The sequence below is a fragment of the Pelophylax lessonae genome (assembly GCF_965119305.1).
Source record: "Pelophylax lessonae genome assembly, chromosome: 10".
Lineage (NCBI taxonomy): Eukaryota > Metazoa > Chordata > Amphibia > Anura > Ranidae > Pelophylax > Pelophylax lessonae.
In genome coordinates, this window is record NC_138777.1 from 230,561,599 (window position 1) to 230,578,743 (window position 17,145).

General features: G+C 44.6%; 1 protein-coding gene across 5 annotated transcripts in view; it reads right to left on the reverse strand.

Annotated features, from left to right (window-relative positions):
* ZFHX3 (zinc finger homeobox 3) overlaps nt 1-17,145 on the reverse strand; it is a 169,005-nt gene that overhangs the window by 100,571 nt on the left and 51,289 nt on the right. For all 5 annotated transcript variants that reach the window (XM_082269672.1, XM_082269673.1, XM_082269674.1 and 2 more), the window contains exons 2-3: nt 7,298-10,026; nt 1,106-1,602 (exon numbers count right to left, since the gene is read on the reverse strand). In XM_082269672.1, coding sequence (XP_082125798.1) covers nt 1,106-1,602; nt 7,298-9,980 — 3,180 coding nt within the window. In that variant the 5' untranslated portion in view covers nt 9,981-10,026. The remainder of the gene's footprint in view (nt 1-1,105; nt 1,603-7,297; nt 10,027-17,145) is intronic.

Below are 17,145 nucleotides of genomic sequence, written 5' to 3' on the forward strand. Positions count from 1 at the left end.
TATCTATAGAGGAGGAGAGATCGCACCCTAGGATGGTAATGCTCACTCACCATACTGTATCTATAGAGGAGGAGAGATCTCACCCTAGGATGGTAATGCTCACTCACCATACTGTATCTATAGAGGAGGAGAGATCTCACCCTAGGATGGCAATGCTCACTCACCATACTGTATCTATAGAGGAGGAGAGATCTCACCCTAGGATGGTAATGCTCACTCCCCATACTGTATCTATAGAGGAGGAGAGATCTCACCCTAGGATGGCAATGCTCACTCACCATACTGTATCTATAGAGGAGGAGAGATCTCACCCTAGGATGGCAATGCTCACTCACCATACTGTATCTATAGAGGAGGAGAGATCTCACCCTAGGATGGCAATGCTCACTCACCATACTGTATCTATAGAGGAGGAGAGATCTCACCCTAGGATGGCAATGCTCACTCACCATACTATATCTATAGAGGAGGAGAGATCTCACCCTAGGATGGCAATGCTCACTCACCATACTGTATCTATAGAGAAGGAGAGATCTCACCCTAGGATGGCAATGCTCACTCACCATACTATATCTATGGAGGAGGAGGAGGAGAGTTCTCATCCTAGGAGGGGAAATTTTTCAGGAATACAGCACACTTCCACCTCTCCAAGGCATTGGAAGGGTTCTGTAGTCCACAAGGAGATCAGAAAAAAATCCCAACTGATACCAGACAGCATAGAGCACATGACATTATCAGCCTACTGGATTAATGGGAGGACCAATAGGTTTTTTCTGCATGTTTCAAACCGATATAACAAAAAACACATTTTCAATGGTAAATGTAAGACAGGGAGCAAATAAGAGAAGTTCATTGTCAGGGCTTCCATAGAATGCAGTCTGTGTTACTATAAACCACTGACACAGCTACGCCATCTGGACCCCTTACGGTCCCCTTTGTATACAGATATCAGAAGCCTCTTCTGAACCAAAGGCCAGTAATTGGTCAATGAAACAAAATGGCCACACCCATCCAACATCAAGTTCTCACTACGTACTTGACAAGATGCAAAATCATGAACATAACATTGTTCCCGTTGTGGAATCACAGATCAGTACCATCTTACCTTGTACAACTTGAGACTGGCTTCATGCCTTGCATTCACGGTGTGCAAACGCAGCTTCTCCAGGCTATTGGTGTAATAGTCACAGGCATTGCATTTCAGATGCACTGGGTTGCCAATGGCAACACACTTCAACCTCCACTCGTTGGCTTTGCCCCCCTCCTTGATGTGAGCCACCAGCTGGTACTTCTGTACATGTTTGTCAGTTTTGCAATGCAGCTGAAAGTTGGCCTTCAGTTGGGTGTTGTAACGACAGAGATTGCACTGGTAAGAATCCCCCACCACGGACTTCCACTCCTCCTCCGGTAGGCTGCGTTCGGCTCCCATGTGCAAGCCCAACATGTCCAAGTTGTCGGTTGTGAATCGGTTGCATACGGCGCACTGAAAGAGTTTCAGGGAAGGGTCGTTGGTTTGAGTAAAACTCTCGCCCAGGTTCATGAGCTCTTCCGAAACCAGCTGTCCACCACCCAACCGCATGTCCAGCGGGATTTCACCACCCACTAAGAGGGGAAAGAGAAAGACACAGTTGGGTTAGAGAAGGAAAACTCACTGCTGACGGGTTCACTTGCTCCGGACCTGAATACATACAGAAGTTAGGAATCAGTCAGTCCAATCTAACAGCCATCAAGAAATCTTAAAGTCTTAAAAAACGCTGTGCAAACTGTTGGTGCTATATAAATCCTATATACAAATAATACTTATTATTAGAAAGAGTCAATCTGTTAAGGCAAATTTAAATATTTCATTACATGATGGAAAAGTGCCCTCAGAATAATGGTCATCTAAAAGAATGTTTGAAACCATTTCTAATAATGTGAGCTGACCTATGCCCGGACATAAGTTACGTCACATGCTCTTGGTGCTAAAGCTTCAATCAATCTTCCATATTTCCTACTTAAGAAAGACTGAGGAAACAATATACAATAAGTAAAAAAAAAAAAAGAGGGTTATTCCGTGTAAGATTACCTATGCTTTGTATTCGGAAGCCCATTATTTCCTAATGCCGCCGTAACAAATTTTAGACACTGTGCCATTGGCAGCAATAAAAATTTTGGGAAACTGTCCAAACATGCTTATGCCCTCGCTCAAGTTATTGGCTCAACACCTTTCTCAGTGGACTATACAGAGCTTGAAGTAAAATTACAGACATTCCCTGCAGTGGGAGCTTGATCTTTGGAGAGACATTCGATCTATAAAAGAATGCAGGGCATTCAGTACAATACTGAGCCTGTTTAGGTGGTTACAGCAAAGGTGGGTCCTCTCACTTATCTGTCATCTGTCAATTTTAAAAGTGCAGGCAAAAAAAAACTCCTAAAACCTCTATACTGACCTTCATGCAGAAGCATCTGTCCCAATACAGCTCGAAGACTGAGGACAGAGATCACATGACCACTGATCACTTTGTTTTGGACCAGCTCTGCCTCCCCTAGCACTGGAGCTCTGGGCTGGGGTGGAGATGGTAGCAGCTGGCTCTCAGTCATGAGCTGAAAGGCGGCCGCAGGATGAATCCCAACAATATTGTCAGGATATTTCCAGAGTCTGGAGCCCGCTGTCGGCTGATTCTGGATCAAATGAGAGCAAAAAGTAAGAGCACTCCTGTGACCCACAAGAGAAGTATGGACAAAAATGCCTTGGCCATACTTCACTTTTAAAGCTGAAGTCTACAGTTACATTGGTTCAGTTTGAAACATTGTTAATATGCATATCTCACTTTGGAAGTTGCAAATCACTGTCAGAGATAGCGGTATCACTACAGCAATAGTGGCGGCCTTCTAGGTCCTGTGCCAAGAGAATTCCCTTCTGCATAGCTACCACAGGTGGTTACTTGCTTGGCACCACCGTCACCAATAGCCACAATCTGACACGTTTCGTCCAGCCCAATGGGACTTAGTCAAAGAGATTACCCTCTTAATCCCCCGTTGCCAGGTGACTAGTTAAATCAACACTACCATAGAACCTTGTAAAACAGGCATGTACAACCTGCGGCCCGGGGGGCCCACTGCCCCCTGACAATTTTTGCTGGGCAGGAAGGAAGTCGAGTCGGGGGCACGGCCACAGAGACAGCCTTGGAGGGGATCATTCACTAGTGGTGTTAAATTAGTGCTGGGGGGGGGGGCATGGCGGCGTTTTATTACTTATACATCTTAACTAATAGTATATATTTTATATGCGGCCCGAGAAATTTTCTGTACACTCAATATGGCCCAGAGAAGCCAAAAGGTTGGACACCCATGTTGTAAAATATTTTAAGTGTCTATGGACATGATTATTAAAAAAAAAAAAAAAAACCTTCAGAAGGAAAACTGAGCGACAACTTGATCAATTTGGGGTGGAATGACTAAGACGACAGGGCACATTAAACCCATTGCCAACCACAGACTCATTGTTTTTCTTGTAGGCATATAGATTGGAAGGCTTCTGCAATCTGCTTATCCCTAAAGCAGTTTTTTTTTTTTCAGGATGCCCAATTCAAAAACCTACCTAGGATCACCTAACAGAGCGATAAATAAATTCTACAAATCCTTTCCGTCTGGAGAAGGCCTGCAGACAGACCCTTGCGTCTGTTAGCAATGACAATCCATAAATAATCAGAGTGAAACTGTATCAGAGAGAGCCAACCATCTGTAATTAATAAGGAAGACTCAGCAAGGGGCTCGGCAGGGGGGACAATAGTTCGAAGGTCTGGTTCTTCCCATCTCCCGTTCATCACTGATCCAAGATACCTAAAATACCAACCCTGCCTACAAAGGAATCTTAAGAAGGTCCCTGATGAATCAAACAGGACAGCAAGGTATGATCTGCAGTTGTCCTAAAAATGTCACTTAGGTTCAGCAGCACCGTGGCTACGTTGCCATCTCCTTTCCCCGCAGCACTAGGGTCGGGGTTTGGAATTCCGCCATGGTTCAATGGGCTTCGTGAATTATGGCGGAATGTAAATGAGAAAATCATATTTTAAAGGAGTTTTAGATTGTGCTAGGCTATCAAGTCAAGAGGCTTATCAGGTGTAGTCATCTTTTTATAACATTTCAACCAAATAAAAGAGCCAAGGTGCATCTACATACCATCTACCTGTATTACAAACCAGATGCACAGCACAGCAAAATAACCTTATAACCTTTACAACCACAGACCTGAAATATGAACAAAGCATACAGTGTGTACTTGTCTCAATCCAGAGCACCAAGTGTAATTTCTTTCTGCTGCCTCCTTCCTCTGCTATCTGCAGGAGTCGCTTCGGACAAGGGGAGGGAGCTCCAGTTGATTGACAGCCTCAGCTCTGTTCCTATGTCCTGTGTGAAGGGGGGGGGTCCCTTTCCTCCAATCAGCTTCCAAAGCTCTCCTCACTGATGTAACTTCAGCTCTCCACCCCCTAGCTGAGAGATTCTGTGTAAATTCTGCACTTTGAATGGATTTAGAGAAGAGAATGCTGCAGACAAACAGGTACAACTTATGTAGGGGGATTTGTTTTAGCTCTGTGTATCATCTGAGGTCAGTCACTTCACTTAGTATATGGAAGGGTTTACAGCAACTTTGAAGTCCAACTGAATTTTCAGTTTAAATCAAATCAATATAAAAGTATCTTAGTTTGTTTTCTTTAGAAAGCAGTTGCAGCCTGTGTACAGAAGCCTGTACTGTTAGCATGCTGCAGAGATGGCCCCCAGCATTTTATTTTGGAAGAAGTGGTCTCTCTGCAGAGATTCAACACCCCCCCTGCTAAGTTATACCTATAGCTCCGGACTCAAAGAGGCTTTATTTACACCCGAGTGCGAGCTTTCACTGGAATTTACGGAGCAACATTTTTGGAGCATTCTTTTTTGGTGTTTTTTTAAGGCATTATCAGGTTTTGAGTGTTTTGTTCCAGGCCAGGGGTCTCCAAACTTTTTAAACAAAAAGACAATTTACTCTCCTTAAGACTTCAGGAGGGCTGGGCTGTGGCGGATGTGGAGCAATAGTGCCCCATCGCTGGGGGGTCAGCAGGAGGGAGCAATAGTGCCCCATCGCTGGGGGGGTCAGCGGGAGGGAGCAATAGTGCCCCATCGCTGGGGGGGGGTCAGCGGGAGGGAGCAATAGTGCCCCATCGCTGGGGTCAGCGGGAGGGAGCAATAGTGCCCCATCACTGGGGTCAGCGGGAGGGAGCAATAGTGCCCCATCACTGGGGTCAGCGGGAGCAACAGTGCCCCATCACTGGGGTCAGCGGGAGCAACAGTGCCCCATCACTGGGGTCAGTGGGAGCAACAGTGCCCCATCACTGGGGTCAGCGGGAGCAACAGTGCCCCATCACTGGGGTCAGCGGGAGCAATAGTGCCCCATCACTGGGGTCAGCGGGAGCAATAGTGCCCCATCACTGGGGTCAGCGGGAGCAATAGTGCCCCATCACTGGGGTCAGCGGGAGCAATGGTAACTCATTGTTGGTGTCAGTGGGAGGAATAGAGCCTTGTAATAGTGTAAAGAACAGTGCCACAAGGGCGGCATACAGGCAAGCAAAGGCCAGCAGTTTGGAGACCACTGTTCTAGTCAATGGAACATTAAAAACTAGAAAGATGGGTGTTCAGGCTTGAAAATGCTAATTTTCAGGCCATAATAAAAATTCTATGGGGCAAATGTAGCTCATGCGCCTTTCCTTTTTTTAAGGCTTTGAGATTCAGGCACCTGAGCACCCATATGTGAGCAGGCACCATTTAAAAGCAATGGGGCTTTGGTTGTTTTTGGCACTTTGGACTTCAAGTTACAAAACGTTCAGGTGTGACTGAGTGCTAAAGCTCACAGTCGCTGGTGATTAAGGAGCTGTAGCTCTGACTCTGCAGAGTGTAGGTTGGACCTCTACAGAAAGACCACTGCTTCCACACAGGAAGGGTCCTCCTTTACAACATGCTAACAGGACAGGCTTTTCTACTCAGGCTGTGGCTGCTTCTAAATAAATACTACAGATTTGCCAAATGCCTGCCTCCGCTCTCGGCATTTAGAAGCTCTTAAAAGGCCCACAGGCGGCGGTGGGAAGGTGTTAAAGCAGAATTAAACACTCCTATCATTTTCTGCCAAGGAAGCAGTCATCTTGGCCTCTGTTTGACCTTCAACTGCCATGGTGCTGCACATGGGATCGGTTAGGACTCCAGCCATTTCGTGGTTTGACAGTTCGGTTGAGAGCACAACCAATGTGACAGTTACTGTATTTTCTGGCGTATAAGACTATTTTTGAACCTCAAAAAAATCCCCTAAAAATGGGGGGTCGTCATACGCCGAGTATATCATCTCCAAGGTACCCCAAGTATAAGTATTACCGGTAGATGTAATCTCAAGACGCTGGCTGTGTGGGAATCCTGTAACGGTATACCGTATGTACCGAAGCTTCGGCTACATACAGTGTACCGCGCTGAGCCAATCAGGGAGAGCGATGTATTCTATTATTGAATGCAAAGCCTATTCGGATTGGCGGAGTAACATCAGCCCGCCTCTCTAACTCTGCAAATGCGAGCAGGCTTTGCATTCAATAATAGAATACATCGCTCATTGTGATTGGCTCAGCGCGGTATGTAGCCGAAGCTACAGTACACACGGTATACCGGTACAGGATTCCCGCACAGCCAGCGTCTTGAGATTACATCTACTGGTAATACTTATACTTAGGGTACCTTGGAGATATTATGAGAGATTACATGTATTACAGTACTTGGGGTACCTTGGAGATCTATGAGAAATCTGATGTTTTTCAATGGTGTTGCCTTGCTTCGGAAGGGGGGTAGTCTTATACGGTGAGTATAGCCCAAAACCTATGTTTTAACTTGAAAATTAGGGGGGGGGTCGTCTTATATGCCCAGTCTTATACGCCGGAAAATACGGTACATTCCAGGTATGAGCCATTTTTAAAAAATATTAAATTGATGGGTTTAGTTCCACTTTAAACTCCAAAAAAAGCTTAACAGTTCCAACTGCCACTTTTACAGAGCAATGCATAAAATTTGCCCTTCCTATTGTTTTGTGATTAGCGGTCTCAACTCAGACAGATAAAACATGCCAATGGAACAATTTTAGGAAAGGAGATCTGTCAACTGCTCCAAGGAAAATGCTGTCAAATATCCTGGTAACTCTTGGCAATAAAACAATTAAAAGATTCAATTTCTTTATGGCTGCAGATTTCATACCAACAAGCATGCACAGTCCCCCCCCCCCCCTCCATTTCCCGTTTTCTGTACTTACCAACAGTGGGAGCCATCCCTGGCATAGGGCTAGTAGGATCCAGCTGGAAACCTCCCATAATATACTGCGATTCATTAGCTGGGTTGTCCATCTTCAGGTTCATGTTTTGTGCTAGGTAAAAGTGGTAGAGATCGGTTTCAGCCGGGGTGGGCAGGCTGCTGATGCCTAAGTGCCGGTTGTGTTGGATTTGGGACATGTTTTGCTGAAGCAGCATCATATTATGCATATGCTTCTCACTAGTCATGTGAATTCGCAAGTTCCTAGCGACGTTGGTTTCATAGTCGCACACTTCGCAGCGCCAGGTGGGTTTAGTTTTTGGTTTGGTGGGGGAAGGGGCCCCACAGGAGTTGCTAATGTTGGAAGCAGCAGCAGCTGCAGTGGCGGCAGCAACTGCTACCCCGGCAGTGTGGCTGAAAACTTGGTCACTCCCTCCGTTTTGCAGGTTCTGCATGTTGTTCAAATGCTTGTCCGACTGCATATGAATACTGAGGTTGCCTTTGGTAGTGGTTGAGTAGTTACAGACCTCACAACGGAAAGGTTTGTAACCACACGTGTAGCTCTCTCCCCGGGCAAGGCGAGGATGAGGCTGACCAGATTTGCAGTAGCCACAGGAGCCACCTGGTTCAGGGTGTTTTTCTTTCATGTGTGCTTCCAGCGTTTGCTGGTATTTGTAATGCCAGTTACACTTTGGACACTTAAGAGTCTTACAAGAGTTCCGAGAGTGCATCATAGTCATGTGTCCACCAAGTGAGCGCGACGAGCCCAGTACAGTGTCACACTTTGGACACTCCACCCCACTCCCAGAAGGGCACTCCCCTGTGACAAGTTCGCAGGGGTTATCGGCGTGCTGGTGGTGGGTGGCAAAGTTTCCGTCCTCTCCCTCTGCACTTTCATTTGGTTCAGGTGCTGTGGCATTGTCCCTATTGGCACTTTCATCAACAAAGTCCAATTTTATCCCACCCTCCGCCATGCTGGCGCCAACGTCATCACTGTTAAAGCTTAAAAGGTTCCTCCTGTTTGCACCATCAAAGACAACAAAGGAAGAAGAACATGTAGGTGTGCCCCTTCCCATAGGCTGGGGCACATTAGGCATTAAATTAGAGTTAGAAATACTTTGGTTTGTGAGAGCCAGGTCCTTTTTGCCGCTGCTCTCGGCAAACACCCTAGACTCCTCCTGAGGCCTGTCCGCCAAGTCATCCTCAAGCCCACGTGGAAACAGTGCTTTGCAGTCCTCCCCTTCCTCATCATCATCATCTACACCTTCCTCATCCAGTTCTTCTTCCTCCTCATCCTCCTCACGTTCTAGCCTTTCTGATATGCCGTCTTGTACTCCCAATGGATGCTTCTCAGGCTCTGTTTCAGATTCCTGGTTATAGGAAGGTTTGGTAGGGCCAGAGCCTGAGGAGCTTAAAGAGTTTACCGAGGCGTTGAAGGAGGAATTAGTCAACCCTCCAAGGTTAAGCAGAGTACTTTGGGACATGGGGTTGGATTGCGCCTGCTCTGCCCCACTGGAAGTAGTGTCGCTATCTTTTAGAAGTGCTAGGCTAGCCTGCAGGGCTTCATCCCCCTCTACTCGAATGCCACTAAATTTGCCATAAAAACTATTAGCAGGTCCAGTAGAGTTGGCAGAGGAAACTAAAGGATGGGGAAAAGATTTGTTTTTTGGTTCCAGAAAACTAATAAGAGGTTCCTTATCTTTCCCAATCCCTTGAATGATGGCTGAAATGTTCTTGTTACTAAGAATTTTACGCTCATCCTCGCTTAGAGTCATTCGATGGTCATGCACAGCATGGGTCACAAACGATCGGACATAGCCAAAGGAAAGTTTGCACAAAAAACACATTAGAATGGGTTTCCTCTTACCATACAGTACAAAGCCATCATATTTGGACAGATCTACATTGTTTGGGACATCTTTGGATACACAGGAGCTTTTGGCAGAACCATCGCTATTTAGGTAATCCTTGTTGCTTTTATGGCGCACATCAAAAACTCGGAAGCTGTGCAGGACAGGGCTGAGGCCTGAAAGGGTGGAGGTATCCAGGAAAGACTTGTCTGAATTTTCAAACCACTTCCTGAAAGAGGAGGCTATGTGGAAAGTATTGATAATTTGTGGGTAAACGGGGCCTACAGAGGACGATTCCTCAGACTTTCCCGTTGCATTGGGCAGGGAATTTTTGTAGAGAGATAGAAGAGCCTCGCTAGGGTTACTGTCACAGGCTTCACCACTTTGGATCAGCTGGCTGACACTTTCCACTATATACGCAGAGCCATCTGGCTGGTAGACTATCTCCCCAGCAAGATTTTCCACATCACTCTCCTCCTCCCCTTCCTCACTAACATCGCTTTCGCTTTCTTCCTTCAGTGCGAGTGATGGCCGTGTACCAGGGCAGGGGTGCTCCATGTAGTTCTGCAAACTAGGAAAGGAGGTTGAACATTCACTACAACAGACTGTCCTGCTGGGAGACTGTGAGATGGCACCGGATGGGTCAGAGCTTTCAGACATGCATTCATTGAACGAGCCACTCAGAGTTTCCAGAGACCTGTGGCTTTCCATGTTGGGATGCTCCATGTTGCCAGACTGGTCAAGGTGGAGAGCACTGTTGAGATCAGTCCATTTTTGGTTCGCAGAAACGATGCACCCATCCTCTCCAGCAATGAGAGGAGCATCACAGCCTTCCATGGCGAGATTTGCGCGGAGAGCTCATTGCACCCAATACGGCTCCGACCTGCAAGGAAAAAAAAAAAAAACCCATTAGACTAGGTGAAAGGTCCAACAAAAAATAATGCTTATTGCGTTTAGACAATAGGTAACCACAGTCCAATGGTAGAGACTACACCACCTGTTCAATAACTGGACAGTCTGGGGTTGATTTACTAAAACTGGAAAGCGCAAAATCTGGTACAGCTAATCAGCTTCTAACGTCAGCTTGTTCAATAAAGCTTTGACAAAAAACCTAAAAGCTGATTGGTTTCTATGCAGAGCTGCACCAGATTTTGCACTCTTCACTTTTAGTAAATCAACCTCTCTGTGTCACGAGTGGATTTAATATTGTGGAAATCAGGAGCCAGTCAAGCCAGTTAAAGAGCTAAAACTATAGGCAAAACTTTTTTTAAATTTTCGATCGAGCAAGAGAGTGTTATAACCCCTGTTGGTTTATTAATTTTTTTGCCACCCCATTGGGGAGATTTACCTTCACTTAGCCAAAACAGAAAGTGGGAGGAAATCCCTGCAAATAAAGGGAATCACTTGGGACCAGAACTAGTGTCCCTATTGGAAGATTCCCTCTCAATTTTTTTGGGAACAACCCAATAGTTGGGATGTTCTTTTACTTTCAACTGAGAATGGTAAACAGGACAAATAGAGAGGATGAATCTCCCTAATGGGAGCACAGACCGCAATAAAACCTGACAGGGGTTCTAATCTCTTATTTCTATCCAAAATTAAAGAAAAAGTTGTGCCTTTAGTTATACTTCAGGGAGCCAAGTCCCATCTTTTCACAGACCATAGGCAATAATTAAAAAGTTAAGAATTAAAAATCCTTGAAAACCTATTACCATCAATCATCAAAAATAAGGCCTGTGTCAGTCAAAGTCAGAATTGTAATTTAGATAGGTCTGTTTTTGGATGAATAATTTTAGTTAGATTGTAACAAATCTCCATATTTTTAGGTCTACAGTTGAGAAAATCACGTAAACAGGTAGCAAGCACTCAAAAAAAATAAAATTTCAATCGTAGCTGAATAGGTCTATGAATAAATAGTGAGGAAATCTTAGAATTGCAAAAACTGAATATAAGTAACACGCTTTAGCACATCTAAAAAGATAAAAAAAATCATACTACATGTAGAATAGTTAAGGGATGAGGAACTAAATAACCGCAACAATCAGGTCTTTACAAAAAATATCCGGATTTTTCACTAACTTCCTCTCCATGGCTTATTCATCTATACATAATAGGTGCTAAACAAAAGGGGTGCCTGGGTCAATTGAAATAAACCACTCTCCCAATTGGTACTTTAAATCTACCACATGAAGTCAAAGCATATAAAAATTTAAAATAATTTTCACTACAGAATATAAATTGAAAATAGTCAAATATATGACCATTGTGAAATTTAAGCAAGATCAACAAAAATTGGATCATTCCCAATGCTGGCACATGTCCATTTCAGAAGGTCTACGCGTTTCACGGGATCCTCCACTTCATCAGGACCAATAAGCTTTGTTTTGGGATAAAAGATTTGCACATAAAACTGGAAAAATAACTAAGGAAACAAAAACATTTTTTAGTTTGTAATGTATATTTTCGGGTTTCCTTTTATCCCAAACCAATTATGGATCCTGATGAAGTGGGAGATCCTGTGAAACGCACAGACCAACTGAAACGGGCATGTGACAGCATCGGAAATTATCAGGGGGTGGGATAGCTAGCTGCCTTGGGCGCAATGGTTTATCGCAGGGATGGAAATTATCAGGGCATGGGATAGCTAGATGCCTTGGGCGCAATGGTTTATCGCAGGGATGGAAATTATCAGGGGGTGGGATAGCTAGCTGCCTTGGGCGCAATGGTTTATCGCAGGGATGGGGGGTTACCCTGTGCCAGTTGCTTCTGTTGCAAGGCAGACAGGAGTAGCACTGCTAACCCTAAGGGGAGGGGTTGCGCAGTTTGGCATCTTTGCCCTGGACACTGAATGACCTTGTATCGGCATTGGGAATGATTTTTTTTTTTTTTTTTTATTGATATTGCCTAAATTTCACAATGATTTTCACAATGGTCACATGATTGACTTTTTATATTCTGGAATAAAAATTTAAATTGTATATCTTTGTCTTGTTTTGACTCTATGTGGTATAAAAATTCCAAATTGTGAATTTTATTTAGCTTTCCTTTTTATCTGCACCCTAAACACAAAACTTTGGGAAGAATAAGACAACAAAAGTTACATGTCATGAGCCAGTACAAGGAAGACATGCAGGTAACCTGGGAATATTACACCTGGTCGGAAGTTATGGGGGTGGAGGTGGTGGTTGGGGGGGGGGTATGTGCTTGCTTCATTGTGGGCCGATTGACAGCTCAGTCCAGCAGTACCGGCAAGGTTAGCAGGGCGGGAGGGTTAACAGGCTAATTGTAAAATCAATGCCATAAAAGCTTGGTAAGTTCCAGGAAGCTGTGGGAAGGGGAGGTAGTGAGAAGAGAGTAACTCTTCGACTGGGCACTAGGGACTTGTTTATCAATACAAACCCGACATGCTCCCTTGGCCAAGGAGAGAGATGGGAAAAAAAAAAAAAGTCTAAAATTAAATCCACTTCTATAGTAACCCAAGAATAAAGCCCTAAAACTAAAATGTTCCAGCTAAATGAAAACTCCATTAATAGAAAAAGGAAAACATAGGGACCCAAAGAGTACTTCGTGTTTTATGCCGAAATACAGCATTTTCATGGGTTGTGGAAGCAGAGCATCCATTGTGTTCCTGAACCGACCTACAAGCCCTCGTGCTTCGTGTATGTCTGCCGATATATTAGCTGGCTTTCTTTACTGCTCCCATCTCCCGGCTCTTAGCTTTCATCTCACTCTGATTGTCAGTCAATAGGAGAAAGGCAGCTCTTACTTAAGGAAGCAGAAGTCAAACTCCACTGGTCGATCAGCACTCTGTCTATAAACATGTTTTCCCGTAAAATCAATGACCTCCAATCAGAGTGCGGATGTTGAAGGCTGCCTGTTCCCAAGCTGTGTGTTCCAGCCAGCTGGATGCCCTCATAGCTTGTGATCACCAAAAGGCAGCAAACCAGTGGCTGGCTAGGTGTCGTAGCAGAACTACAAGTCCCAGAATCTATAATGCAGCCTTAAAGTGAGAACTTCATGTTGAAGTCAGGAGCCATCAAGGCATTTAGAAGGTATGTGGACACCAAATTTTCTGTTCGGTGGCACTCCACTCTACTATTCTACAATAATGCTTTCAACAGGGCACAAAAATGTTTATACATAGAATTCTGAAGGCAAAAAATTGCCACCAAAATGTTGGTGTCTGAGGATTTTTTCTGCTGGACCTTACCAATGGCCAATCCTGCATTTACTATGAAAATTCAAAGGATGCATTTTGCAAAATACTATGCATGGTTTGACCTGTGGTTAACAGCATTTGACTAAGTGTATACAGTCTGTACAAAGCCTTAGAGCAGGGATTCCCAAACGACGGCCCTGCAGTTGTTCAGGAACTACAATTCCCATCATGCCTAGTCATGTATGTGAATGTCAGAGTTTTACAATGCCTCATGGGATGTATAGTTCTGCAACAGCTGGAGGGCCGTAGTTTGGGAATCCCTGCCTTAGAGACCTCGTGTCCAACCTGCGGCTCTAAAGCCCCGTACACACGCGTCGATAATTGGCCGTGAATTTTTGGCCAACGTCCGATCGGCCGATTTTTGGCTTGTTAGTATGATGATTCCGACAACCGACTCCGACTTTTCGGCCGAAAAAAATATGGTGTGCAGGCTATAAAATTTTTGTTGGCCGTCAAAACAACGGCCGATTTTCCGTCAGTCAGTACAGATTTCGGCAGACAAAAATCTGATGAGCAAGACTGGGCATGCTCAGAGAAGAAAAAACACACGGAAAGTAAACCAGAACATGACATCACTTCTGAAGTAGATTTTAGTTGGTCGAGAAAATTCGTGTGCAGTCTAGGCACATTCCAACCAACAAAACACCACTCTGGACAAAAGTCGGACGATCGGTCGGCCAATAATCGTTGCGTGTATACGAGGCATTAGTACTTTTTGTGTGGCCCTTGGACTCTAGCAGTCCGTAGTGGCAAGATTGGTTTGTAAAGGGGTAGAAGTATAGAAGTGATCTCTTCTAGCCTTAGATAACCTGTCCCCAGGCTCTCATCTTCTGCAGAATGTCTATCTCCAACCAAACCTGTAGCTCGTCCAGTGTCTCTGACCATCCTCATATTTAGTATGTCCCCATTCTCGGACAGTCCTCTCTACATACTGTATACTGAACATTATGTGCATTCTTTTTAGGACGTCAGGGGCAATGGTTGAAGCACCTATACACAACCACAGCCTTAGACCCGAGTGGTCCCCAAACTGTGGCCCAGGGGCAGATGCAGCTCTTAGGGCCTTGGTGCTCCCACTGACCCCCAATCAGGGGGCACCGGTCCTCCCACTGACCCCCAATCGGGGGGCACTAGTCCTGCCACTGACCCCCAATCGGGGGGCACTAGTCCTCCCACTGACCCCCAATCGGGGGGCACTAGTCCTCCCACTGACCCCCAATCGGGGGGCACTAGTCCTCCCACTGACCCCCAATCACGGGGCACTAGTCCTCCCACTGACCCCAATCACGGGGCACTAGTCTTTCCACTGACCCCAATCACAGGGCACTAGTCCTCCCACTGACCCCCAATCACGGGGCACTAGTCCTCCCACTGACCCCAATCGCGGGGCACTAGTCCTTTCACTGATACCAAAGATGGGGCATGGTTATTGACGCCAGGAGACCCCTGCCTTAGACCATAAAAAGTTTGGAGGCCACATTTGTTCTAAAAGCTGTAAAAACCCTACAGACGCATGCATTTTCATGCAATTTAGTGACATGCATTTGAAGTCAGCAGACACATTTTGGCTAACAGCAATACAATTCCTTTACCGCAATGCATTTCTCAAATGCACCACAATGACATGCATCACGTTTATTTAGGACCTGTCTGTGATACGTTTCCATAGAAGTCCATTACCTGCCCTGACCTTCTATGAAGAAGTAGTCTAGACACATCTAAAGAAAAGCGCACTGTGGCAGGCCGTCGCCTGAATCCTCTCCGCAGCCACATGAGAAAAAAAAAATGTATTTTTAGAAGAATCACAATGCAGCAACAAACTGTCCGGAGACCGCAGTAACGTAGAGCCAGCGAGTCATTGCTTCTAAGAACTACCACAAAGCTGTCACTCTCTCTAGACCAAACAGGAGGCCCAGCACCTGAGATACGTCTAACACCAAATCCATCATAGCAAGCTGGGATCTGTAGTTCCACAATACCCAACAACTATATCCTCTGCCATTCAGGGGACCTTTTAGAAGTTTTCATCACTCCTAAAAACGCTTACAAAAGAACATGTCCACCATTTTATCAGCAGAAAATTAGAATTGTGCAAAAGTTGTATGAGCAACTTGGCCATCTCCCCATCGCTATACCCATCCTTCCCCCCATCGCTATACCCATCCTTCCCCCCCATCGCTATACCCATCCTTCCCCCCCATCGCTATACCCATCCTTCCCCCCCATCGCTATACCCATCCTTCCCCCCCATCGCTATACCCATCCTTCCCCCCCATCGCTATACCCATCCTTCCCCCATCGCTATACCCATCCTTCCCCCATCGCTATACCCATCCTTCCCCCATCGCTATACCCATCCTTCCCCCATCGCTATACCCATCCTTCCAATCCTCTTAGGTTTTTTGCAGGCATTTTGAGGAAGATATTGACATCCAAAAAATGCTTGTAATCTGCCAAAAAAGACGCTCATGTACTTTTTGAGCTTCAGGTGACAAAACACTCATATGTGAAGAGGGGCCATTGAAATGAACGGGATTTTGCTTGTTGGGCGTTATTAGACTTCAGAGATGAGCGTTTTACAAGCTGAAAAACGTTTAAGTGTAAACAGAGCCCCCCCCCCATACTCTCCTCCCGTATTTGCGAACACACGTTTTTTAAATTAACATTCTCATTTGAAACAAAGTACAATTAAATTAAATAAGCATGACAGTTCTCTTTAATCAGATCTGGGCCGGCAGGTTTTGCCCCCTTAATGACCAGGCCATTTTTTGCGATTCGGCACTGCGTTACTTTAACTAACATTAGCGCGGTCGTGCGATGCAGAACCCAAATAAAATGGATATCCTTTTTTCCCGCAAATAGAGCTTTCTTTTGGGGGTATTTGATCACCTGTGCGATTTTTATTTTTTGCGCTATAAACCAAAAAAAGAGCGACAATTCTGAAAAAAAAAAAAGATATTTTTCACATTCGGCTATAGAACATTCCCCCCTCCCCCCCCCCCAAAAAAAAATTATTTAAAAAAAAAAAAAAAACATTTTTTCATAATTTTAGGCCAATTTGTAAAACAAACATCTGTAAACATCCCTCGGAATAGAAATGATGATGACAGATCCTCTTTATGAAGAGATACCCAAATCTCTTTACTTTTAAAAGCAAAAAAAAAAAAAAATTCTTCCAGAAGGGACGTCATGACGTCACTCCAATCCTCCAAGGCCAAAGAGTTGAGCAAAGTGTTTAAACTCTTTGCTCGCCTATGGGAGCAGCCAACTGCACCATCAGATTATTTCTTGGGTGAACTGGCAGAAAATGGTAAGCCCGAGAAACACCGGCGAGGGGCGGGGCGGGACAGTCCCCTCCCGACTCTTCAGAAACTGTTTCAGCGGCTCATGAGCCTCTCTGACTGCAGAAAAAAAAAAAAAAAAATGGTATCAGGGTTATGGCTGATCCTTCGCCATAAACCGGGTAAACCACTTGCAAACCCCAATGTATATATACATACTGTGGTTAAAGAAGAAACCCTTTACAATCACTTTCTTAATACATATTTATATATACACAACACACATACACCTATAATATATAGAAAAAAAATTAATATATTATATATATATATATATATATATATATATATATATATATATATATATATATATATATATATATATATATATATATATATATATATATATATATATATATATATGGGATCGATGTGCGATGACCAAAATACCGGCATTGGCAATAAAAAAAAAAATTGTGTCGGTCGATCACTAATTCTATTT